Genomic DNA, 25,803 nt, shown 5'->3' with positions numbered 1-25,803 from the left:
TTATCGGGGGTGGATGGCAATGTGGAATTAGTAATGCAAACAGGTCAGCCATGATCGTATTGAATGGCAGAGCAGACTCGACAGGCCGAGTGCTCTACTCCTATTTCGTATGTTCATTGATTGTGGGATCACTTAGCTCTGTCTTTTGCATGCTGCATCCACTGTTTGGCATGCAAGTAGTCAGTGTTGTAACTTGACCAGGTTGACACCTCATTTTAGGGATGCCTAGTGCTGCTTCTGGCATGCCCTCTTGCACTTTTCATTGAACCAGGGTTGATCTCCAGCTTGATGGTAATGGTAGAAATGGGGAGTATGCTGGGCCATGAAGTTACAGATTGTGGCCGGATGCAATTCTGCTGCTGGTCCACAAGGCCTCATGGATGTCCAGTTTTGAGTTGCTAGATCTGTTAGAAATCTGTCCCATTTGGCATGGTGGTAGTTTCACACAACACAGTGGAAGGCATCCTCAATGTGAAGGTGGAACTTCGTCTACACAAGGACTGTGTGGTGGTTACTCCTACCAATGTTGTCATGGACAGATGAATCTGCAACAACTAGATTGGTGAGGACAAGGTCAAATAGCTTTTTGTCTCTGTTGGTTCCCTCACCACCTGTTGAAGACCCAGTCCAGCAGCTATATCTTTTAGTACTTGGCCAGCTCAGTCAGTAGTTGTGCTATGGAGCCAGTCTTGGTGATTGACAATGAAGTCCTCTACCCAGAGTACATTCTGGCCCTTGCCACCCTCGGTGCTTCCTCCAAATCGTGTTCAACATGGAGAAGCACTGATATATCAGCTGATGGAGGAGGTGGGTAGTGGCGGTAGGTGGTAACCAGCAGGGGGTTTCCTTGCACATGTTTGACCTGACACCATGAGACTTTATGGGGTCCAGAGTCGATCTTGAGGACTCCCAGGATAACACCCTTTCAACTGTGTGCCACTGTGCCGCCACCTCTCATGGGTCTGTCCTATCAGTGGCACAGGGATGGTAATGGTGGTATCTGGGACATTGTAAGGTATGATTCTGTGAGTATGACTATGTCAGGCTGTTGCTTGACTGGTCTGTGGGACAGCTCTCCCAATTTTGGCGCAAGCCTCCTTAGTATGGAGGACTTTGCAGGGTCAACAGGGCTGGGTTTGCCATTGTCCTTTCCGATGCCTAGGTTGATGTTGGGTGGTCCATCCGGTTTCATTCCTTTTAGACTTCATAGCGGTTTGATATAACTACTAGGCCATTTCAGAGGGCATTTAAGAGTCAACCGCATTACTATTGGTCCGGAGGGAGTTGGGATAAATGGGTCTTTTTCTGGATGGCAAGCCGTAACTAGTGGGGTGCCACAGGGTTCGGTCCTTGGGTCCCAACTATTTACAATCTATATTGATGACTTGGATTCAGGGATAGAAGATACTATAGCTAAATTTGCCGATGACACCAAAATAGGTGGGAAGGTAAGTTGCAATGAAGAAATAAGAAATTTACAAATGAATATGGACAGGTTAGGTGAATGGGCCAAAATTTGGCAGATGGAGTTTAATGTGGATAAGTGTGAGGTTATCCATTTTGGTCGGAAGAATAAAAAGGCAACTTATTATTTAAATGGAGACAAACTTCAGAATGCTTCAGTGCGGAGGGATCTGGATGTCCTCGTACATGAATCGCTGAAACCTAGTATGCGGGTACAGCAGGTAATAAGGAAGGCAAATGGAATTTTGGCGTTTATTGCTAAAGGAATAGAGTATAAAAATAGGGAAGTGTTTTTGCAACTGTACAAGGCATTGGTAAGACCGCACCTGGAGTACTGTGCACAGTTTTGGTCCCCTTACTTGAGGAAGGATGTAGTTGCACTGGAGGCAGTTCAGAGGAGGTTCACTAGATTGATTCCAGAGATGCGGGGATTGTCTTATGAGGAGAGATTGAGCAGTTTAGGCCTATACTCACTAGAGTTTAGAAGGATGAGAGGAGGCCTAATTGAGGTATATAAGATGCTAAAGGGGATAGACAAAGTAGACGTGGAGCAGATGTTTCTCCTTGTGGGGCATTCTAGAACGAAAGGCCATAGTTTTAGGCTAAGGGGTGGTAGATTTAAATCAGAGATGAGGAGGAATTACTTTTCTCAAAGGGTGGTGAATCTGTGGAATTCACTACCTCGGAGTGCAGTGGATGCCGGGACGCTGAATAAATTTGAGGAGGAGATAGACAGATTTTTAAATTAGTAATGGGTTGAAAGGTTATGGGGAGTGGGCTAGAAATTGGAGTTGAGGCCGAAATGAAAGCAGCCATGATCGTAATGAATGGCGGGGCAGGCTCAAGGGGCTGAATTGCCTACTCCTGCTCCTACTTCTTATGTTCTTATGGAGTCACATGAAGGCCAGAACAGGTAAGGATGGCAGATTTCCTTTCCTAAAGGGTAGTGGTGAACCAGATAGGTTTTTATGACAATTGATAATGGTTTCATGGTCACTATTGGTAAGACTACCTTTTCATTCCAGATTTATTAATTGAATTTAAATTCTACCAGCTGCCCTGGTGGGATTGAACCCCTGCTCCCAAAGCATTAGCCTGGACCTCTGGATTGCTGACCAGTGATGTTGCCATGACGCCAATGCCTTCCCTTTACCAAGTGACATTAGTAGAGGATGTGAACTTAAGTTAATCACCGAACCTTTCTGTTTGCAAATTTCAAGAATCCTAGAAATTGGTACACAGAAGCAAGGCAACATACAAAAACTTGCATTTACAAACTACCTTTAGCATAATAAAATATCCCAAGGTGCTTCGAGCAAGCATTATTGAACAAACTTTGACGGTGATAAGGAGATATACAGGGTATAGTAACATGGTGGTTAAGTTACTAGATGAGAATGAATCCAGTTGACTCTTAACTGCCCTCTGAAATCGCTTAACAAGCCACAAGTTTGTATCAAACATCTATAATAAGAAAAAAAAACGGTCGGATTCACCTTTCATCAACCTAGGCACTGGACACAAAGGTACACCCAGCCCGTCCTGCAGAACTGCCCTCACTAACGTGGAGACTTGTGCCAAAATTGGGAGCACTGTTTCATGGACTAGTCAAACAGCAACAAGAGTTTGCAATTATATCGCGCTTTGAGTACAGTGGAGTCTGTGCAGTACAGAGATTTAGAGGAGTTTGCAGGGCTGGAGGAGATTACAGAGATAGAGGGGGACAAGCAATTTGAAAACATGGATGAGAAATTTAAAATCGAGGCATTGCATGAGTGATGCATGGGTGAGCAAGACCTGGTGTGCCTTAGGAAGGATACAGGCAGCAGAGTTTTGAATGACCTCGAGTTTCTAAACCATAGATCATGATATACCAGCCAGGAGCGTTTTGAAATACTCAAGTCTGGAGGAAACAAAGACATGGTTGAGTGTTTTAGCAGCAGATAAACTGAGGCAAGGTCAAAGTCAGGCAGTGTTATGGAGGAGAAAATTGGTGGTCTGAGTGATGGCGTGGATGTATGGTAAGAAGCTCATCTTGGGATCAAATATAACACCAAGGTCATGAACAGATGGCACAGCCTCAGATAGTTGCCACGGAGAAGGATGCAGTTGGTGGCGAGGAAACCGAGTTTGTGGCAGAAACTGAAAGCCGTAGCTTCTGTCTTCCCAATATTTAATTGGCAGAATGTTCTGTTCATCCAATACTGGGTGTCAAACAAGCAGTCAAACAATTTAGAGACAGAGGAAAGATCTTCATCTTCAACTGTTTCATCAATGACCTTCCTTCCATCATAAGGTCAGAAGTAGGGATGTTTGCTGATGCTTGCGCAATGTTCAGCACTATTCGTAACTCCTCAGATACTGAAGCAGTCCATGTTCAAATGCAGCTAGATCTAGACAATATCCAGGCTTGGGCTGACAAGATAGAGTCAGTGGACTTAAAAGTAGATGGTCCACAGTCTATCCCCAGAAATGGAGAAAGAGACATCAAGGAAGAGAAAGTAAATGTTGAAGATGGACAACGAAGGCAAGGAAAGGTGGAAATTGAAAACCAAGTTGATTAAAAAGAAGATTCTAGTTCAAGTGAGAATACTAGCACTGATACAGCCATAAATGTACTGGGGGAAGGGACACGAGACTGGAAGAAAGAATGTTCCACATGTTTTACGAAAAGCAAACATTACTGTGTTGAATTAAATCCTAAAAGGATTATTGTGGCACTGGAGATATTTTGCTGACAACGTTTTGGGGTGCATTTATGCTACGTTCTTTAAAGTCTGCGTAAAGCAATTTTATTTCACATTAACACTAAGAAGCTTGAATTTCTTAGCTTTGAAGTTGAAATGAGTTCATCCTTGGGCTTCATCAGAATAAATCAGGTGAGCTACAGGTCTATTGACACAGCCCACTTGTCGGGACCTTAATCAATTTTGCCCCATGCAAGGCCCAGAGGTAGGTCTAGGGTGGGGGAGGCGCGATCTGGAGAGGGGCAAAGGTGGACCATTTACTTTGTAGAGCCAGGAAGAGCACTCCTACCACTTCTGGTTCCTTTCTTGAGCGACCTTCAGCAATCCTATTAAGAGCCTGCTAGTGAGGCTGCTTAACACCCAGAAATTCATCTTAGGCGGCCACCAATGCCTCATTTAAAAAAAAAAATGGTTATCGTGGTGTCTGTTTTAAACAATATTAAATCAGAAACACACTACCGCACTCTAATTCTAGAGATGGACCTTACCTGATGTGGAGTGAGATTTTTTGAACCTTATTGCACTGGGCTTGTCAGCCTTTATGCATTCCATTATAGTTTGATCTGCAACAGCACCACTCTGTGAGAATACTGCCAATGCATCACAATAGCTTTAATATCTCTAAAGACAGGAGGTTACTATTTTTAGTATAAAATATCCGTTGGATGTTAGTTGAATATATTCTCTTTTATTTTAGATTTCTAGGATTTTCATCTTTAAAAAAATTACTTATTTACCAATGCTACAGTTCACCAAATATTTTTTTTTCAATTTCTTTAGGAAGTTTATTGAATTTAATCTTTAAAACGTATTGAGATCCATGTGCCATTTGTTAGGGCTTTCTTCAGTATTTATTATGTTATTAAGTTGGCAATGTGCTACATTTTCTAAATGGTGGTTCACTTTATAATTTTGTAAGGTACTCAGTATTGTTTTTCTGTTCTCTCCTCAGGGAAGCCAAGCAGCATAGAACAGCTAGATCGGATCCTTCTCTCTGGTGTGTTTAATGTTCGGAAAGGCAAAACTCAGCTGCATAAATGGTCAGAACGTCAAGTCATTCTCTGTGGTACCTGCCTAATTGTGTCTTCAGTGAAGGAGTGCCAGATGGGAAAAATGCACGTACTGCCTCTCACTGGAGGCAAGGTGAGAAATCATATCTATTCTGAAGGAGCTGGTATTGTGTAGTTTATATGTCTTGAGGCAGGCTTAGTCTGATATGGTATTTACAAATAGTTACATTGTAGTAAGCTTAGTTTCAGTATTCCACAAACACCATGTATTGCATTCCAGTAGAACTGCTGTTTTGATAAACCCCACAGGGTTTATTATTGTTTAAAATCAAGCTACAATTGGATGCTCAAGTAGGATTTTAAACCATAGCACCGAAAGCTCACATCGTGGATCCCAGAGGAACCAAATTCAAATTTAGATTGAGTTTTATTTATCAGATGCTAGTTACCAGCTAGTGGGCTAAATATTATGAACTAATGTAGACCTCACAGTTTGTAAGTGATGCAGTAGGCATTCCAACGTATTTTAGTAGAGCAGTATGTATGCTTTTCTCTCATGAACAAAAACTAATGCTGGGATTTATATGTAATGAATTTGTACTTAATTGACACTACAGCTGGGATCTTGGCAGGACGGGAAATTCCCACCAAAAGTCATCATGGCTGCCTCTCCAAATTTTCCTTCCCACCTTCAACGTTTCCGGTCATGGGCGGGACCGGAAAAATTCCAGCCTGTGTAACCTGGCATGGACCCTGGGCATTGAATGCGAATGTATCGCTTCTGATGTAGCATATTGTAAAACTAAAATTCTCACAAAAGAGAAGTGTCTATGTTTCTTCAATGCTTCTTTTTCCCCTTTTCCCCATTATCCCAGGAGATCCATTGACTGCGGCATTACTTTTGATGCCAGCTGCTTAATTCAATTCTCAGGCTGTCACCTTGCTCTAATTCTGCTTCCTACAACAGAGATACATAATCTTGTCCTCACTTATCACCCCACCAGCCTCCCCATTCAAAGGATCATCCTCCGCCATTTCCGCCTACTCCAGCATGATGCCACCACCAAACACATCTTCCCTTCACCCCCCTTGGGGGCATTCCGCAGGGATCGTTCCCTCCGGGACACCCTGGTCCACTCCTCCATCACCGCCTAAACCTCAATTCCCTCCCACGGCACCGTCCCATGCAACCGCAGAAGGTGCAACACCTGCCCCTTTACTTCCCCTCTCCTCACCGTCAAAGGGCCCAAACACTCCTTTCAAGTGAAGCAGCATTTCACTTGCACTTCCCTCAATTTAGTCTACTGCATTCGTTGCTCCCAATGCGGTTTCCTCTACATTGGAGACCAAACGCAGACTGGGTGACCGCTTTGCAGAACACCTTCGGGCTGTCCGTAAGCATGACCCAGACCTCCCTGTCGCTTGCCATTTCAACCCTCCACGCTGCTCTCATGCCCACATGTCCGTCCTTGGCCTGCTGCAATGTTCCAGTGAAGCTCAACGCAAAGACCATAAGACATAGGAACAGAAATTAGGCCATTCGGCCCATCGAGTCTGCTCCGCCATTCAATCATGGATGATAAGTTTCTCAACCCCATTCTCCCACCTTCTCCCCATAACCTTTGATCCCCTTACCAATCAAGAACCTATCTATCTCAGTCTTAAATACACTCAATGACCTGGCCTCCACAGCCTTCTGTGGCAATGAATTCCATAGATTCACCACTCTCTGGCTAAAGAAGTTTCTCCTCATCTCTGTTCTAAAAGGTCTTCCCTTTACTCTGAGGCTGTGCCGTCGGGTCCTAGTCTCTCCTACTAATGGAAACCTCTTCCCCACGTCCACTCTATCCAGGCCTTTCAGTATTCTGTAAGTTTCAATTAGATCCCCCCTCATCCTTCTAAACTCCATCGAGTATAGACCCAGAGTCCTCAAACGTTCCTCATATGTTAAGCCTTTCATTCCTGGGATCATTGTCGTGAACCTCCTCTGGACCCTCTCCAGGGCCAGCACATCCTTCCTGAGATACGGGGCCCAAAATTGCTCACAATATTCTAAATGTGGTCTGACCAGAGCCTTATAAAGCCTCAGCAGCACATCCCTGCTTTTATATTCTAGTCCTCTCGAAATAAATGCCAACATTGCATTTGCCTTCCTAACTACCACATCAACCTGCAAGTTAACCTTAAGAGAATCCTGGACTAGGACTCCCAAGTCCCTTTGCACTCCAGATTTCTGAATTCTCTCCCCAATTAGAAAATAATCTACGCCTCTATTCTTCCTACCAAAGTGCATGACCTCACACTTCCCCACATTGTATTCCATCTGCCACTTCTTTGCCCATTCTCCTAACCTGTCCAAATCCTTCTGCAGCCTCCCCGCCTCCTCAATACTACCTGTCCTTCCACCTATCTTTGTATCATCTGCAAACTTAGCCAGGATGCCCTCAGTTCCTTCATCTAGATCATTAATGTATAAAGTGAAAAGTTGTGGTCCCAACACTGACCCCTGCGGAACTCCACTAGTCACCGGTCGCCATCCTGAGAAGGACCCCCTTATCCCCACTCTCTGCCTCCTGCCAGACAGCCAATCTTCTATCCATGCTAGTACCTTGCCTCTGACACCATGGGCTCTTATCTTACTGAGCAGCTTCCTGTGCGGCACCTTGTCAAAGGCCTTCTGGAAGTCCAAGTAGATAACATCCATTGGCTCTCCTTTGTCTAACCTACTCGTTACCTCCTCAAAGAATTCTAACAGATTTGTCAGGCATGACCTCCCCTTGATGAAACCATGCTGACTTTGCCCGATTTTACCATGCACTTCCAAGTATTCTGAAATCTCATCCTTAATAATGGACTCTAAAATCTTACCAACGACTGAGGTCAGGCTAATCGGTCTGTAATTTCCCGTCTTTTGCCTCACTCCCTTCTTAAACAGTGGGGTTACATTAGCGATTTTCCAGTCCTCTGGGACCCTCCCTGACTCCAGTGATTCGTGAAAGATCACCACTAACGCTTCCATTATCTCTTCAGCTATCTCCTTCAGAACTCTGGGGTGTAATCCATCTGGTCCAGGTGATTTATCCACCTTCAGACCTTTTAGTTTTCCTAGCACCTTCTCCTTGGTAATGGCCACCATACTCACCTCTGCCCCCTGACTCTCTTGAACTTTGGGAATGTCACTCTTGTCTTCCACTGTGAAGACTGACGCAAAGTACCTATTCAGTTCCTCCGTCATTTCTTTGTTCCCCACTACTACTTCTCCAGCGTCATTTTCCAGCGGCCCAATGTCCACTTTTGCCTCTCTGTTACCCTTTATATATCTAAAAAAACTCTTGCAATCTTCTTTTATATTACTGGCTAGTTTACCCTCATATTTAATCTTCTCCCTCATTTTTTTTTTAGTTGTCCTCTGTTGGTCTTTGTAGGCTTCCCAATCTCCTGGTTTCCTACTGCTCTTCGCCGCATTGTATGCTTTTTCTTTAGCTTTTATGCTGTCCCTGACTTCCCTTGTGAGCCATGGTTGCCTCGTCCTCCCTTTAGTATGCTTCTTCTTCCTAGGGATGAATTTTTGCTGTGTCTCCCAAATTACTCCCAGAAACTCCTGCCATTCCTGTTCCACTGTCTTTCCTGCTAGGCTCATCTCCCAGTCAATTCTGGCCAGCTCCTCCCTCATGCCTCTGTAGTTGCCTTTATTCAACTGTAATACCGTTACATCTGATTCCAGCTTTTTCCTCTTAAATTGCAGGGTAAATTCTATCATATTATGGTCACTTCCTCCTAAGGGTTCCTTCACCTTAAGCTCCCTTATCAAATCTGCCTCATTACACATCACTAAATCTAGAATTGCCTGTTCCCTAGTGGGCTCCACCACAAGCTGCTCCAAAAAGCCATCTCGTAGACATTCCACAAATTCCTTTTCTTGGGATCCTCTACCAACCTGATTTTCCCAGTCTACCTGCCATATTGAAATCCCCCATGATCACTGTAACCTTGCCTTTCTATCTCCTGGTATATCTTGTGCCCCACATCCACAGGTACAGGCCTGTACATAACTCCCATTATGGTTTTTTTACCTTTGCGGTTCCTCAACTCTACCCACACAGATTCTACATCATCTGACCCTACATCATTTCTTGCTATCAATTTAGTTTCATTTCTTACTAACAAAGCAACCCCACCCCCTCTGCCAACCTGCCTATCTTTTCGATAGGATGTATATCCTTGGATATTTAGTTCCCAGTCTTGATCCCCTTGCAGCAATGTCTCCGTAATGCCCACCACATCATACCTGCCAATTTCAATCTGCGCCACAAGCTCATTTACCTTATTTCGTATACTGCGTGCATTCAGATACAACACCTTCAGTCCTGTATTTCCCGTCCCCTTTCTCATTGTCGTCCCTTTTTCTGATGTGCTTGAAGTTAGATTCCTAGCCCTTTCCAAACACTCTGTCCTGTTTTGTGTTCTGGATACTTTAATAGCCTCTCCTGGGATCTCCTTTCTTTTCAGTTTTTTCATAATTTTCCATGAAGATGAATCCACCCCCCCACACGCTAACCTGCTGCTTTGTTTCCCATTAGTCATATTTCTTGGAGTTTTACCCTTCCCTCCCCCCCACACTTTCTAGTTTAAAGTCCTGTTGACCACTCTATTTACCCTTTTCGCTAGAACATTGGCCCCAGATCGGTTCAGGTGGAGACCGTCCCAACGGTACAGATCCCTCCTGTTCCAATACTGATGCCAGTGCCCCATGAAATGGAACCCCTCTTTCCCGCACCACTCCTTTAGCCACGTGTTTACTTCCCTTATCCTCGCATCCCTATGCCAATTTGCACGTGGCTCGGGTAGTAATCCGGAGATTATAACCCTTGAGGACCTGTTCTTTAATTTAGTTCCTAGTTCCTGATAATCCCCAAACAGGTCCTCTTTCCTAGTCTTATCTATGTTATTTGTCCCGACGTGGACCACAACAACTGGATCCTCCCCCTCCCTCTCCAATATCCTTTCAAGCCGGTCAGAGATGTCCCTCACCCTGGCACCGGGCAGGCAACATACCATGCGGGACTCTCGATCCTGCTTATAAAGGAAGCTATCAATTCCCCTAAACTGGAGGAACAGCACCTCATCTTCCGACTAGGCACTTTACAGCCTTCCGGACTGAATATTGAGTTCAACAATTTTAGATCATGAACTCTCTCCTCCATCCCCACCCCCTTTCCGATTCCCCCCCACTTTTCCAATAATTTATATAGATTTTTCTTTTCCCACCTACTTCCATTATTTTTAAATGTATTTCCATCCATTGTTTTATCTCTACCTTTTAGCCTTTTTTGATTCCTTCACCCCACCCCACCCCCACTAGGGCTATCTGTACTTTGCTTGTCTTGCTTTCTACACTTAATTAGCACATTCCTCAGATAATATCACCACCTTCAACACCTCTTTGTCCTTTTGTCTGTGACATCTTTTGGTTATCTCCACCTATCACTGGCCGTCTATCCAGCTCTATTTGTCTCACCCCCCGCCTTAAACTAGCTTATATTTCACCTCTATTCTATTTTTACTTAGTTCTGTTGAAGGGTCATTTGGACTCGAAACATTAACTGTGTTCCTCTCCACAGATGCTGCTAGACCTGCTGAGTTTCTCCAGGTATTTTTGTTTTTGTTTTGGATTTCCAGCATCCGCAGTTTTTTGCTTTTACATAATAGAGTAATTTGATGAGCTGGTTCTGAATGAAATATCGGGCATTTAAATTGCTTTTTGTTGGGTTCATGCTTTAGAGTAAGGTGGAATCAAGATTGCATTGTAACCTTGATCCTTTATCTCCCACCAATGCAAAGAGCTGCAGTTATTAACTTCAGCTACACATTTGTGTACTGTGTTCTTAGAGTTGCATTGCTCATTGCCTACTTCCAACAAACCTTCCACCAACATTCAGTTTAAACTCCAGTAGCAGCAGCAGAGCAGTTTTAGGTTGACTTTGCTCCTTGAGCAATATTTTCATAGATTCTGTCTATCCTTCTCCTCATAAGATGGCAAAACACCTCTCATCGAGATCAGTAATGTAGCTTGCTTGCCACTTAGTCCATCAATGTGTGAATTTGAGGACAACTAATGTGCCTTGACCACATGTATAGGAAGATAGGAAGTGTCTCCAGCTGCTTGAGATCAAACTCAAGCTTTTTGAGCTTGAGGAGTAGCTAGTCACTCTAGAGCATCAGGGAGGCTGAGAGTTTCTTGGATCATATGTTCCAGGAAGTGCCCACCCCACAGGCAGATAGAGGTTAGGATAGTAGATGGGTGACCATCTGGAAAAGTTGACAGAGGAAGGAAGTATAGGATCCTTCTCAAACCGTTACTCAGCGTTGGAGACTGCTTGGATTGATGACACCTTGAAGAAGTGTAGCCTACACCATGGCACCAATGGGCAAGAGCCTGCACAGGGGAAGCTGTAAAGCATAGAAATGCAGTTGTCATAGCAGATTTGATAGTTAGGGGGACAGGGCATTTCTGTAACCATCATAGTGAGTCCTGCATGGTGTGTTGCTTCCCTGGTGCCAGGGCTTGGAACTCCAAAGCGTGGGTGCAGAATATTCTGCAGGTGGAAGGGAATGAGCCAGAAGTTGTAGTACACATCAGGAACAACAGTATAGAGGGCAAGTATTGGTTTCCTGCGGTCAGATTTTTGGGAGCTAGGAAAGAAGTTAAACAGTAGGACTTTGAAAGTAGTAATCTCTGGATTACTCCCAGTGCCCCACACACAGCAAGAATAGAAATAGGAAGATGGGGGTGGCTTGAGAATTGGTGCAGAAGAGCAGGCTTAAGATTTTTGGGGCATTGGGACCAGTTCTGAGAGGCACCTATTCAAAAGGGACAGATTGCATTTCAACTGGACTGGAACAAATGTCCCCGTAGGGAGGCTCACTAATGATTGGGGAGGGTTGAAAGTAGGGCAGTGGACACTGGCATATGGAAATAAAAAAGAGGAATGAAGTGCGTAAAGGAGTGAGAGTGATGGATAATAATAGAGAAATCTTACCATATTAGGTAGGAGCAGAGTACGAAGAATACAAGGACAGGTTTAAAATACGTGTATGTTAATGCACAAAGTGTGGTCAGTAAGGCTGGTGAGCTACAAGTGTAAATAGCCTTGTGGGGCTATGATATAATGACAATAACAGAAACCTGGCTTAAAATGGTATGGACTGGGCACTTAATATTCACAGATACAAAGTGTTCAGAAAAATTGTGAAGGTAAGAAGGGAGGTGGGGTAACAGTACTGATTAGGGAAGACAATGTTGTGTTGGTAAGAGAGGATGTCCTTGAGGAAACAAGGACAGAATCCATTTGGTTAGAGTTGAGAAACAAAAAGGATATGATCATGCTGTTCTATGGGCCTCCAAATAGTGAGAGAGAGAGAAGAAGCAAATCTGCAGGGAAATCAGAGGTGCTGAACCTACAGACTTGTCATATTGTGGGAATTTAATTACCCAAATATCGATAGGGATAATGTTGACGTATAGGGAAAGGAGGGGGAAAATTTCTGAAATGTGTCCAGGAGAGCTTCCTTCACCAGTATGTTTTTGATCTAACTAGGAAGGAGGCATTGGTGGATCTGGTGCTGGAGAATGAGGTGGGCCAGGTGGAACAACTGTCTTTGGGAGCACACTGATGTAAGAGTGATCATTGTATCATGAAATTTAGATTAGTAATGGAGAAAAACAAAGATAAATCTAAATTGGAAGAGAGCTAACTTCAGTGGGATAAGGGGGGATCTAGCTGGATTAAAATGAAACTAAAGTTTGACAGGAAAAATCATTGGAACCATGAGTGATCTTAAGGGATGAGGTATAGGCTAGGTACATTCCAAAAAGAGGGAAAGGTAGGGAAATGAAAGCTGGGGCTCCTTGGATGACAGGCAAATTCTTAAGTGAGAACAGGCCAAATACAATAAATTGAAAGGGCAAGTGAAGAGCAAAATAAGACTGGCAACAAGATAATATGAGAATAGAATGGTGATTAATGTTACATAAAAGGGAACCCAAAAGTCTTCTAAATAGTAAGCAGGTAGTAAGAGGCAGGATGAGGCCTTTTAGGAACTAAGAAGATAATATATGCTTGGGGGTGCAGGGCAAGGCTAGAATGCTTATTGTAGATATTGGCGCATAAGCTGACCTTTTAAGCCTCAAAATCCCTCCAAAAACGGGGGTCAATCTATATGCAGGGTACAAAAGTGAACCACCAGCGAGGGTGCGGGCGGCCACCATCTTTATCATTCGCCACGCAGGGTCTGCTCTGCGTGGACGTGTTTTTAACTCCTGTGCATCTTCGCAGCACAACGTGTATTGCCTGCTTGATCCCTTGCACCCAATTATAAGGTACCGGTAAGTAAAACATCTATTTGTGGGGTGAAAATTTAAGGCTGATTATCAGTGCAAGTATAGCATGTCATGGCTGAAAAGGGGTATTGGCTTATAGCCAAGTATATAGTTATGAAATGTGTTATATAGAATGTTAAATTATCAATGTCATCGGCTGGACATATATTACTTCATAATGTCATCGGCTGGATATATATTATAGAATTTTTTTTAAAAGGACACTTTTGCTAAGCAATGGGCACTGGCCTACAGCAACTGCTATGTTGCATTTGCAAAGGAGACAAGCTGCTTTACGGAGACAGTCTATGGAACCCTTAGAGACAGTGGCTAAATTAAGCCAATAGTTAAACCAGAGAGAAGTCACGTGATCCAGCTCTTGGGCATAAAATGTGCTGAATTTGAACTAACAGTCAGAGACTGCCACAGGAGACAGAAGGGGCAACAGCCTTACCACCACCACCCCACTCCCTTCTGAAACCTCTGTCATCAAACTGAACTGTTTGTGATTTGAAAACACACCAGAAGACCTCATTGCTGCAAACAGAGTCCTTAAAAGAAGATTTTGTCTCCAAGGGAATAGAGGATCAACCAGCCATGACTATAGAGTGGATTCTCCAATGAAAAACCCCTGTACCAACAGCTCCCTGGAAAGTGACCCTTCAGCAGTAAACAGCACCTGCATAATTTTTTTCTGACTTTACTTCTTAATTGACCAAGTTTTTAAGATCTGCTGCTCAGCAGAGTTTTATTTCTTTTGCATGTTTGGTTGGGGGGGTGGGGGGTGCTGTGTGTTGTATTGTTTCTGCATTAGTGGGTAGTTTAAAAAAAAATTCAAATTGTATTATTACCAACCCAGGAGTGGGACAAAGAGAGAAGTTAGCTCACCTTTCCTAACCTGGTCATAATAGATATTTGGGCGTTTACATCCAGCATTTGAACCCATAGGTGAACAAGAGTAATTGGAAGTGGAAACCAAATTAATCCCTGGACATAATTTTAAAACACCGGTACAGTTTTGTTGTGCACTAGAGTGATCCCACACAAACCAAAATGTCCACTTTCGATGTTAGTGTGTTTTTAGAACAGAGCGAGGCAACTTGGAACAATTTAAAAGTATTGGGCACTGATGAATTGAAAAGTCTGGGTAGGTGGTTGGAAATAGAAATTTGTTTGGCCAATGGTGAGGAAACAAGAAATTCAAAAACTAGTGGCCAACAATCTTGAAATTGAATCGGAAGAACCAGAGATAAGCATGGAGATGGAAATAGCCAACAAGCTTTAACAAAAATACAGCTGGAAAGAAGAGGCTAATGCTAAATTCCAAGCTAGGGAAAGAGAGAGAAGAAAGAAAAGCAGAAAGAGCAATGTGGGAGAAAGAAAAGAAACGAGAAAGAGCATTTCAAAGCGAAAAAGGAGAGTGTGGCAGTAACGGAAGGAAGAAAGGGAATTTCAATTAAAAAGTCTTGACTACAAGGGGATACTCCCCCTGGACCCAGTGAAGGCACCTATAGGGAGAGTCTTGCCCCAACACAGGGCCATGTGAGGAGCTGTTTAAATTTTCCCAAGCAATCCCAAAACTTTAGGAGAGGGACTTAGAGACATTTTTCATTTCATTTGAGAAAATTGCAAAGCAAATGAAATGACCCACAGAAAGCTGAATGCTGGGAATGCAAAGCAGGTTAACAGGCAAAGACCATGAGATTTATTCCATGCCTACTGAGGAGACCTCGGCAGATTGAGAGATGACCAAAAAGGCCATCTCATTGCTTATGAGTTAGTGCCTGAAGCTTATAGACAGAAATTTCAAACCCTCTGAAAACAGTCCAAGCAAACTTATATTGAGCTTGAGAGGGCCAAGCAACCGACCTTCGACCACTGGATGCAGGCACTTAAATTAGAGACCACCTACGGAACTCAAAGGTAACTCTCCTTGAAGAACTTAAAAACTCACTCCCTACCTCAGTAAGGACACAAATAGAGAACCAAAAGGTTTCAAAAGCTAGACAGGCAGCCAAGGTGGCTGATGATTGAGCTTGTCCACAAGCCCTTACCTCAAGGGAAATCCTTTTTCCGTCATCCCCACAAGCCCAAGAAGAATAGAAGATGGGAGTGTGAAAGGAAGGTAAGCAGTCAGGAGCAAGAAGGGAAAGCTGGGAAGGCAAGGGGTTCCACTCCTGAGGCCAAAAAGGAAGCTGCTGAGAGTAGGAGCTTATGTGCTTCCATTGCAACAAGACAGGATGCCTTCATGCTGAAAGTTATGGGGAAAGCCCCTAGGATTTGTCAAGGTACACCGGTTTGTGGTGGAGCAGGGGCCCTGACCAAGAGCACAGCCGACAAAGTGATGGCTCTGACCCTGGGAGTAAGTCCTGGTAAAAACACTGTTGTGAGTGAGGTGAACAAGATCCCCGAGAGTTAGTGATTTATTGTCTAAAGAAAAAGTGACTTCCTACACCGCAAGTGAGGCAAGTAAACCCATAGTCATATTTGGGGATAGAGGGGCCACCCAAACTCTTTTACTGAGGAAAGGCATGATCTTTTCTCCAGAGAGTGCATTGAACACTGAGGTTTTAGTTAATGGTATCATTCACCATGCCTTTGTATTGAGTGCACCTGGAGTGCAACCTAATGTCTGGGCCAGCAATTGGGGGGATTGTCCATAGTTTACCTGTTGATTGGGTCAACTTGCTCCTTGAAAATGACTTGGTGGAGGAGCGATGGTAGTGGCTTCCCCTGTAGTCTCGGAGAATCCAAGAGAGGTCAAGGAGATGGAGCAGTTATAGGAAAAGGTTCCTGGCATTTGCCTTGCCCTTGTAGTGACCCGCTTGATGGCCAAACAAGCCCCGTAGTCTGATGCTAAATTGGAATCACAGACTGATGATTCTGCATTCTGGCTATCAAACTTGTTTTGGAGATTTGGATGAGCCAAAGGAAATGAAAGGCAGGTCTTCCCTGGTCTAGGCCCAGTAAGCTGACCCAGAGTTAAGAAAATTAGTACAAACTGTCCAAACTGAAGCTGAAGCAGACGGAATTCTGGATTGATACTACTTTAAAAATGAGGTGCTGATGAAAATGTGGAGACCACAGACCTGCGGACGAAGAGTGGATGGTGGTCCACCAGATAGTGATGCCACCCAGATACCATAAGGAGATTTTGAGGATAGCCCACAAAATTCCCAGGGCTTGGCATATAGGTATCCAAAAGACCCAAGCCCTCAATAAGCCAGCATTTTTACTTGACATGCCTCCAAAATGACATGGTGCAGTTCTGTAAAACGTGCCACACTTGCCAGATTGTGGGAAAGCCCCAGCCTGTAATAAAACCAGCACCTCTGATTCCCATACCAGCTTTTGGGGAACTGTTCAGCAGGGTGGTGGTAGATTATGTGGGAACCCTGCCGAAAAGGGGGCCACCAGTATATTCTCACTATTATGGATATGGATACCCAGTTCCCAGAGGCCATTCCCCTGAGAACCATTTTTGTTATGGTAGTGGTGGAGAAGCTACCCCAGTTCTTCACCTAATATGGATTACTAGCACTTCTTATCCTGTCAATACATTCTTCTAGGTGAGGAATTGGGAAGGAGTCTGCTCTGGTCACTGCATTACCCTTCCTGTATAGCCGCCCTACTGACGGACTTATTGCAGAAAAAGAAACAAAGGTAGTGTGGTAAGGGGGGAAAGGCTGAAAGCGATCTTCATCAACGAACCAGTGCTGGCCACCCCAAACTTCAGCAAGCCCTTCACGGTAGCTATTGATGCTAGTGACTTGGAGTAGGTGCTGCCCTGCTCCAAGGAGATGGATTGGGCATGGAGAGGCCAGTGGGGTGCTTCTCCAAAAAGTAGAATCGCCACTAAAAGAAATACTACACTGTGGAGAAGGAAACCCTAGGACTATTATTGGTTCTTAAACACTTCAAGGTATATGCCCATCATGCATGCAGGGAGACCTTAGTATATATAGACCACAAACCCTGATCCTTTGTGGAAAAATTCAAAACCCAGAATGCTAGGCTATTTTGGTAGAGTTTGCTATTACAGCACTATCACTTAAAGATCACCTACATCGCAGGAAGAAGCAATGTGATGGCTATGCTTTGTCCAGAATTTAACTCCAGTCAGAATTACATGGGTACCAAGATTGTTAGAGAGTACAGCTGTATTAGTTAGACTTAGAGTGAATGGATGTGCATGTGGTTTTTAACATTTTTTTGACACCTTGTAATTAAATACACTTACAAGTCACATTTAATTCCCTATGAGGTGGCGATGTTATGAAGATGTGCTATAAAATATTAATTTATCAATGTAATTGGCTGGCCGTATATTACTTTATAATCTCATCGGCTGGACATATAGAGCTTTTTGAAAAGAACACTTCTGCTAAGCAAAGGACAATGGCCTACAGCAGCTACTATGTTGCATTTGTGAAGGACACAAGCTGCTTCACTATGACACACAGTCTACGGAGCTCTGCGACGGTGGCTAAGATAAGAAAAGTAACAATATGCAAAAGCATGCTTTTTGGGGCCAGAAAATGTCTCGTACACTGGGTCAACTTATTTGCAGCGATCTTCAGTAATTAGTACTTTGTACCGGTGTTTACTAAGAAAGATGATGCTGAAAGAATATCTGTGGAAGCAGAGCTGGTAGAGGTAATGGATGGGTGAAAATTGACAGGATGTACTGGAAAGACTGGCTATGCTTTGAGTGGATAAGTGGCCTGATTTGGATGGCTTGCATCCCAGATTGCTAAGGGAAGTGGGGGTGGAGATAGTGGAAGGGTTGCCATAATCTTCCAATCTCTCCTATGATATGAGGAAACTCTTTCGAGTTATCAACAGTCACAGATTGCAACTCTTTCAACTACAATCACAGTCCTTGGTTTCCGGGAGTGGGACATGAACCCACAACCCTCTGATTCAAAGGCGAGGGTGCTATGAACTGAGCCACAGCTGACACCTCATGATATGAGGAAGGTGCCAGAGGATTGGAAGGCGGCAAATGGGATACCCTTGGTCAAGGAAGGGTGTAAGAACATTTGTTGTAACTGCAGGCTGGCCAGTTTAACATTCATGGTGTGTAAGGGTTCTAGAGCCAATGGTCAAGGAAAGAATTAACAGGCACTTGGAGAGTTTGAGTTAATTAAGGAGGGTCAGCACAGATTTGTAAAAGGCAGATTGTGTTTGACTAATCTAATTGAATTTTTTGATGAAAAAATTGAGAAGGCTAATAAAGGGAATGAAGTGGATGTTTGTGGATTTTATGAAAGTGCTTGACAAAGATACATGAAAGGTTGGTTTACAGATTTGAGGCTTGTGGAATAAGCAGATCAGTGTCAGCTTGGACAGAAAATTGTCTTAAGCACAGAAAACAGTGGATTATGGTACATGGTTGTTTTTCAGGCTTGAGGATGGTAGACAGTGATGTGTCCCATAAGACTGTCCTAGGACCAGTGCTTTTTTTGAGATATATTATACATTATATATATATATATATATATATATATATATATTTTGCTGATGGAACCAAACTTGGGGGCGTGGTAGACTGTGAGGAATGATACCAGTCGACAGCAATAAGTCATAGAAGGTTAGCAGAATGGGCAGACAAGTAGCAGATGCAATTTAATACGGAAAGGTGTGAGGTGATGCATTTGGCATAAGGGGAGGCAATATATACTTAATGGCACACTTCTAGAGTGTTCAAGGATATAGACACCTGAGGGTTCATGTGCATAGAGATATGCACATTTGAAGGTGGTAGGACATATTGAGAGAGTAGTTTGCAAAGCATATGGGATCTTGGGCTCCATAAATAGAGGTATAGAGTACAAAAGCAGGGGAGTTGTGCTGCACTTTTATAAGGCTCTGGTTAGGCCACAGCTAGAGTATTACATCCAGTTCTGGTCACCACAATTTAGGAAAGATGTGAAGGTCCCTGACAGGGTGCAGAAGAGATTTACCAGAATGGTCTCAAGGATCACGGCATTTAGCTACAAGGTTAGATTGGAGAAGCTGGTGTTCTCCTTGGAGCATAGGAGATTGAGAGAGATCTGAAAGAAGCCTACAAAATTATGACATGTTTAAAAAGGGAGGACAATGAAAAGTTGTTCCCGTTAGCTGATGGTACAATGACTAGGAGACACAGAGTTAAGGTTCTAGGTTAATGGCCTGAAACTTGCTTACTGTGAGGGTGGTGGAAGCAGAGATGATTGATTTCAAAAGGAAATTGGATGAGCACGTGGGGGAAATAAACTTGCAGGGCTGTGGGGGTAGTGTGAGGGACTGGAACTAATTGGACTACTCTATAGATAGCCAGAATGGTCCCAGTGGCCGCCTCCTGTGTTGTAATGAATTTGAGGTAGAATCTTCTCTTTTTGGTGGTGAGACAGGAAGAGCATTTAATTCGACGGGATGGTGGCATACCTGTACCCCATCACCTTCCAGCCTCTGCCAGAATTAAGTTCTGGGTAGGAAAGCCCATAGTTGACCATCCAGCCTTGCTGCCAATTGAAGCCCTTAAGTGGCCAATTAATGGCCACTTAAGGGTCTCATCGCGCTGCCGCTGGTATTAACCCAGATGCAGATGGGCCTGTTGCCATGTGGCGTGCACGGCAGCTAAAACCCTGCGGTGAGCTTGTGCCTGAGGGACTGGGCATCAGGAAAGGGTTCCCACTGAGAGCTGTGCCCCCGCCCTTGCTGCCGACCATCCCCGCCCTGTGAACCCCCCCCCACCCCCACCCAATGTCATTTATCTGTGGCCTGGGTTGCTCCACGATCCTGGGATTCCAGTGCGTGCCCTTCAGCCAGCAGCTGTAGCCTCCCCCAGTCGCACTGCTGAGCACAAGAGCTGCTGGCCTCTGATTGGCCACTAGCCCTCGCTAGGCGAACCTTCCACCCCGGAGCCTCGATTATAGGGGAAGGCACGCCACTAGCCTTGCTACTGCCTGATTGGCTTGTGGTTCGGCAGGCCTTCCTAAAAAGAAGTCGTGCCGACAGGCGAGACCCCCAAAACCTCAACAAGATTCTGCCCTATGACTCTATAATCAACTGAAATTAGTGCATATTGTTGGGGTAATGTGTTGAAAGTTTTACTCTCTATCCAACTTTACTCTCTATCCAACTATCTAACCAAATCTCCTTAGACAGTACCTTCCAAACACACGACCACTACCATCTAGAAGGACAAGGGCTGCAGATAGATGGGAACATCACCACCTGGAAGTTCTCCTCCAAGTCACTCACCATCCTGACTTGGAAATATATTGCCGTTCCTTCACTGTTGCTGAGCCAAAATCCTGGAACTCCCTCCCTAACAGCACTGTGGGTGTACCTACACCACATGGACTGCAACAGTTCAAGAAGGCAGCTCAACACCACCTTCTCAAGGGCAACTAGGGATGGGCAATAAATGCTGGCCCAGCCAGTGAAGCCCACATCCCATGAATGAATGAAAAAAACTTGTGTTGTACCTGACCTGGGAGTATTTGTTGAAAACATAGAGGGAGCTCCAATCTTGTCAACCTAGATTCAGGGGAAGGCACGCCACTAGCCTTGCTACTGCCTGATTGGCTTGTGGTTCGGCAGGCCTTTTGCAGCTGAGGCAGAAGTTCAAGTCTCAAACGACTTGAGCACTTAATTTCAGCTGATTTATAAGTTCAGTGCGAAGGGTAATGGCTGGTGTTTTCTTTCAGGTGAGATGTTAAACCAAGGTCCTGTTTGCTCTCTCAAATTAATGTGAAACATCCCACAACACTTTTCAAAGAAGAATGAGAGTTCTCCTGCTGTTCTTCAGTCACACCGCAAAGGGAGATCATTTGGTCAATAATTTTATTGTTATTAGTGGGACTGTGCTGTGTTGAAATTATCTGCTGTGTGCCCTACATCACAACAGTAATTACAATTCAAAAGTACTTAATTGTCTGTGAAGTGCTTTGAGTCATCCTGATATCATGAAAGGCACTATATATATGCAAGCCCCTTTTTCTCTCAGTGTCTTCTCTTTCTGTCCTCCCAAAGTTACCTCTGAAGTCCTTAACTCTTCCTCGTCTGTATGCTGCCCTTTGATTATATCATCCAGAGACTTTGGGATTAGTTTCCACATATATGCCAATGGCCTTTGGCTCTACCTATGCAGCATTTCTCTTGATTGCCTCAATGCTGTCAAACTGCTTGTCTAACATGTAGTCCTGGGTAAGTCGTAACTTCTCCAGCTCAACATTGGGAAGCATAAAATCTCTACCACAAACTCCTTTCTCATCATTGATTTCCCTCTTAGGTGACACTGTTGAGCTGATCCAATTCCTGTTTGTCATCATGTCACTCTAATTGTCTCTCTCCTGAGTTTCAAACCTCATGTCGTGTTCTTCACAAAGGTAGCTTGCTTCCTTTTTGCAACATTGATTGTCACTGTCCCTACTTCAGCTCCCTACCACTGAAAATCTTTTAGTGCCTTTGCCAACTGCTTGGCTCAAAGACTGACCCTTGGCATTCTCCCTGCTCACTTTTCATCTCCATCCTCCATAAATTCCAAGTTGTCCAAAACCCTGATATCCTCTCCTGCTACTTCGTCCCAAGCAATCTGCCCGTTCCCTTTGCTCCTCAGTTTTCAGTGCATTTAGCTCAAAATCCTTATCATTGTCTTGAAATTCTTCCACTGCCTTGCTCCATCCTATTTCTGCTATCACCTCCAGCTTTTTACACCCCCTCCCCCTGAACTCACCATTCCTTTGACTCTGGATTGTGTGCATCCTTTTTCCTTTCGCATCAGCTTTGATGGTGGAGTCTTCAGCTGTCTGGATCCCACTCACTGGGATTCAACCCTAAACTCTCCTGCCTCTCCACTTCTCTCGACTACCTTTAAAAAACTCTCAAATCTCTCTCTGATGAAGCTTTTGGGTCACTCCTGATAATTTCTCCCATCCTAGCTTGGTATCCAGTTTCCATGCATCTATCAGTGAATTGTCTTGGGATTGTTTTCTGATATTAAAGGTTCTACACAAGTGCAAGTTAGTGATGACTCTTGTTAAATGGTGGATTTTGCCTGTGTGTTCATTATAGTATAATTCTTGGAAGATAGCAGTCATAGGGGATTGCTACCAAGGAAATCTGCATGTTAGCTTTAGCATGATAAAATTGTTCTACCAGTAGGCCATAAATTGGCCAGAGGGCATAATACCCCTTAAACTTGTACATTGTGATAAAAAATTCTTTCGAGTTATCAACAGTCACAAATTGCAACTCTTTTGAGTACAATCACTGTTCTTGGTTTCCGGGAGTGGGACACGAACCCACAACCCTCTGATTCAAAGGCGAGGGTGCTATGAACTGAGCCACAGCTGACACCTTAAGATGCCCTTTTACAGTAGTAAGAAACTCTTTCGAGTTATCAACAGTCACAGATTGCAGCTCTTTCGAGTACAATCACAGTTCTTGGTTTCCGGGAGTGGGACATGAACCCTCAACCCTCTGATTCAAAGGTGAGGGTGCTATGGACTGAGCCACAGTTGACACCTTAAGATGCCCTTTTACAGTAGTAAGAATCAACACCCAGGATCAGTCTTAACTAATTGGATGATAATTATGTTCTGCTGGAATAGGAGTGAATCTAACGGTGTCTACCATTGATTGGACTTTCCCTTGGCCGTTTAGCTGTAACAATATTTTGCAATGCCAATCGTTAGAAGTGCATGCTGAAAAACCTGCAGCAAGAGAAACTAGACATCTAAGTGAATAGGCCGAGCAGCTATTTATCTCAATCAATGAAATTGAAGAATTGTGAAATGAACAAAGAGATGTAGGGAAAAATAAAAAAAAATGAAGTTCATATTTTTAAAATATCCAACAATCAAACCCTGAAGGAATGACTCCACACTGGTAACAGTTAATTTTGAGTAGCAATCGGCAGTAATTAACAATTAGCACATTGTTAAAAGAATCTCTGACAGCTAATCCCAGGCCTAATTAAATATAAATGGGCCCAATACAAGCTCCTTGCATCACTTCAGACCATCTCTAATTTTTGTGGTGCATTTAGTTTGCATTTGCCATGCAGGTTCGGTAACTTCATGCTGTTCAATGCATTTCATTGGTGAATAGCCAGCAAGATGCCATTATTGTGAAATGTTGATCGGAGTAGTGCTCCTTGACAACACTTTTTGGATTTCCAATTTAATTGTGCATCTGCTCTCGCTTGATGGCACTGTAGCATTTGCTTGTGAATAATGCAAGCGTCACTCGCCTCACCATCATTTTAACAGTAAGTTATTGGCCAATGTCTTTTTCTGGTTAAGAGAGGAAGCACAATGATAGGCACTGGAGAGGGTGGTAGGGGTGGAGAGAGGATTGGTTAATGCACAGGAAGTATAGAGTAGGGATAAATGAGGCATAAATAAATTGGCTGACTGTAACTAGTGGAGTGTTGCAAGGATCAGTACTGGGACCTCAGCTATTTACAATCTATATTAATGACTTAGATGAAGAGACAGAGATTAATGTATACAAGATTGCTGATGTTTCAAAGCCGGGTGGGAATGCAAGCTGTGAGGACACAATGAGGCTGCAAAAAGATATAGACAGGTTAACTGAGTGAGTAACAAGGTGTCAGATGAAGTATAATGTAGGAAAGTGTGAGGTTATTCTCTTTGGCTGTAAGAATAGAGAAGCAGAATATTTTTTAAGAGATGTGAAACTTGTATATGTTGATGTTCAGAGGGACTTGGGTGTATTCGTGCAAGGAACACAAAAAGGTAGCATGCAGGCACAGCAAGCAATTAGGAAGGCAAATGGCATGTTGGTCTTTATTGCAAAGGGATTGGAGTGCAAGAATCAAGAAGTCTTGCTACAATTGTACAGCAATTTGGGGAGATCACATATGGAGTTGTGTGTGCAGTTTTGGCCTCCATATTTAAGGAAGAATACACTTGCAATGGAGATGCTGCAGCAAAGGTTCACTAGATTGGTGCCTGGAATACAAGAGCTGTCCTGTGATGCGAGGCTGAATAAATTGGGTCTATATTCCCTGGAGTTTAAAAGAATGAGAGGTGAACTCATTAAAACATACTAGATTCTGAAGAGGCTTGACAAGATAGACACAGAAGTTTTCTCCCTGGCTGAGAAATCTAGAACACAGAGGCACAATCTTAGGATAAGGACCTGATCATTTACAACTATGATGAGAAACCTTTTCGCTCAAAGGCTTGTGAGCCTTCAGAATTTTCCACCCAGAGGGTTGTGACTGCTTCATCATTGAATATAGTTAAGGCTGAGAGAGATTTTTGACCTCTCGGAATCAAGGGATATGGGAGTGCGTGGGCAGTTCGATTTGAGGCCACGATCAGATCAGCCATGATCATATTGAATGTTGGAGTAGGCTTGAAGGACTGTATTGTCTATTGCTCCTAATTCTTATGTTCTTATGAATGGAGAGTGAGAGGAATATCTGTGAGCATAAACATGTGTATATTATTCAGCTGGCCTAAGGGTATCTGTGGAAGAAAGTGATCTGCACCATTCAAAGACCCTTAATTTTTGGTTGCGCTCAGAGATTCTGTTTATGCCTGTAACTTTTGGAGTGAAAATAACACTATGTAGAAACTCAGAAAATAGGAGCAGAAGTAGGTAATTCGGCCCTTCGAACCTGCTCCGCCATTCAATATGATCATGGCTGATCCTCTATCTCAATGCCATACGCTCTCTCCCTATATCCTATGATGCCTTTAGAGTCCAGAAATCTTATCTATTTCCTTCTTAAATATATTGTGACTTGGCCTCCACAGCCTTCTGTGGTAGAGAATTTCACAGGTTCACCAGCCTCTGAGTGAAGAAGTTTCTCCTCATCTCAGTCCTAAATGGTCTACCCCGTATCCTGAGACTGTGACTCCTTGTTCTAAACCCCCCAGCCAGAGGAAATATCATCCCTGCATCCAGTCTGTCCATCCCTGTCAGAATTTTATACATTTCAATGAGATCCCTCCATTCTTCTAAACTCTAGTGAATACAGGCCTAGTCGATTCAATTGCTCCTCACATGACAATCCTGCCATCCTAGGAATTGGCCTGGTGAACCTTCGCTGCACTCCCTCTATGGCAAGTATATCCTTTCTTGGGTAAGGAAACCAAAACTGCACACAATACTCAAGGTGTGGTCTCACCAAGGCCCTGTACAGCTGCAATAAGACATCCTTGCTCCTGTACTTAGG

At 43.7% G+C, this 25,803-nt stretch overlaps 1 protein-coding gene across 1 annotated transcript in view; it reads left to right on the top strand.

Moving 5' to 3' along the window:
* The window catches only part of phlpp2 (PH domain and leucine rich repeat protein phosphatase 2), a 151,346-nt gene that overhangs the window by 62,170 nt on the left and 63,373 nt on the right, over nt 1-25,803 (top strand). The window contains exon 4 of the mRNA XM_078544411.1: nt 5,164-5,354. Within this exon, the coding sequence (XP_078400537.1) occupies nt 5,164-5,354 (191 nt within the window). The remainder of the gene's footprint in view (nt 1-5,163; nt 5,355-25,803) is intronic.

Source organism: Cetorhinus maximus, chromosome 6, assembly GCF_964194155.1.
Source record: "Cetorhinus maximus chromosome 6, sCetMax3.hap1.1, whole genome shotgun sequence".
Taxonomy (NCBI): domain Eukaryota; kingdom Metazoa; phylum Chordata; class Chondrichthyes; order Lamniformes; family Cetorhinidae; genus Cetorhinus; species Cetorhinus maximus.
The sequence above is the reverse complement of the archived record's forward strand: the minus strand, read 5'-3'. Positions and strand labels throughout refer to the sequence as shown.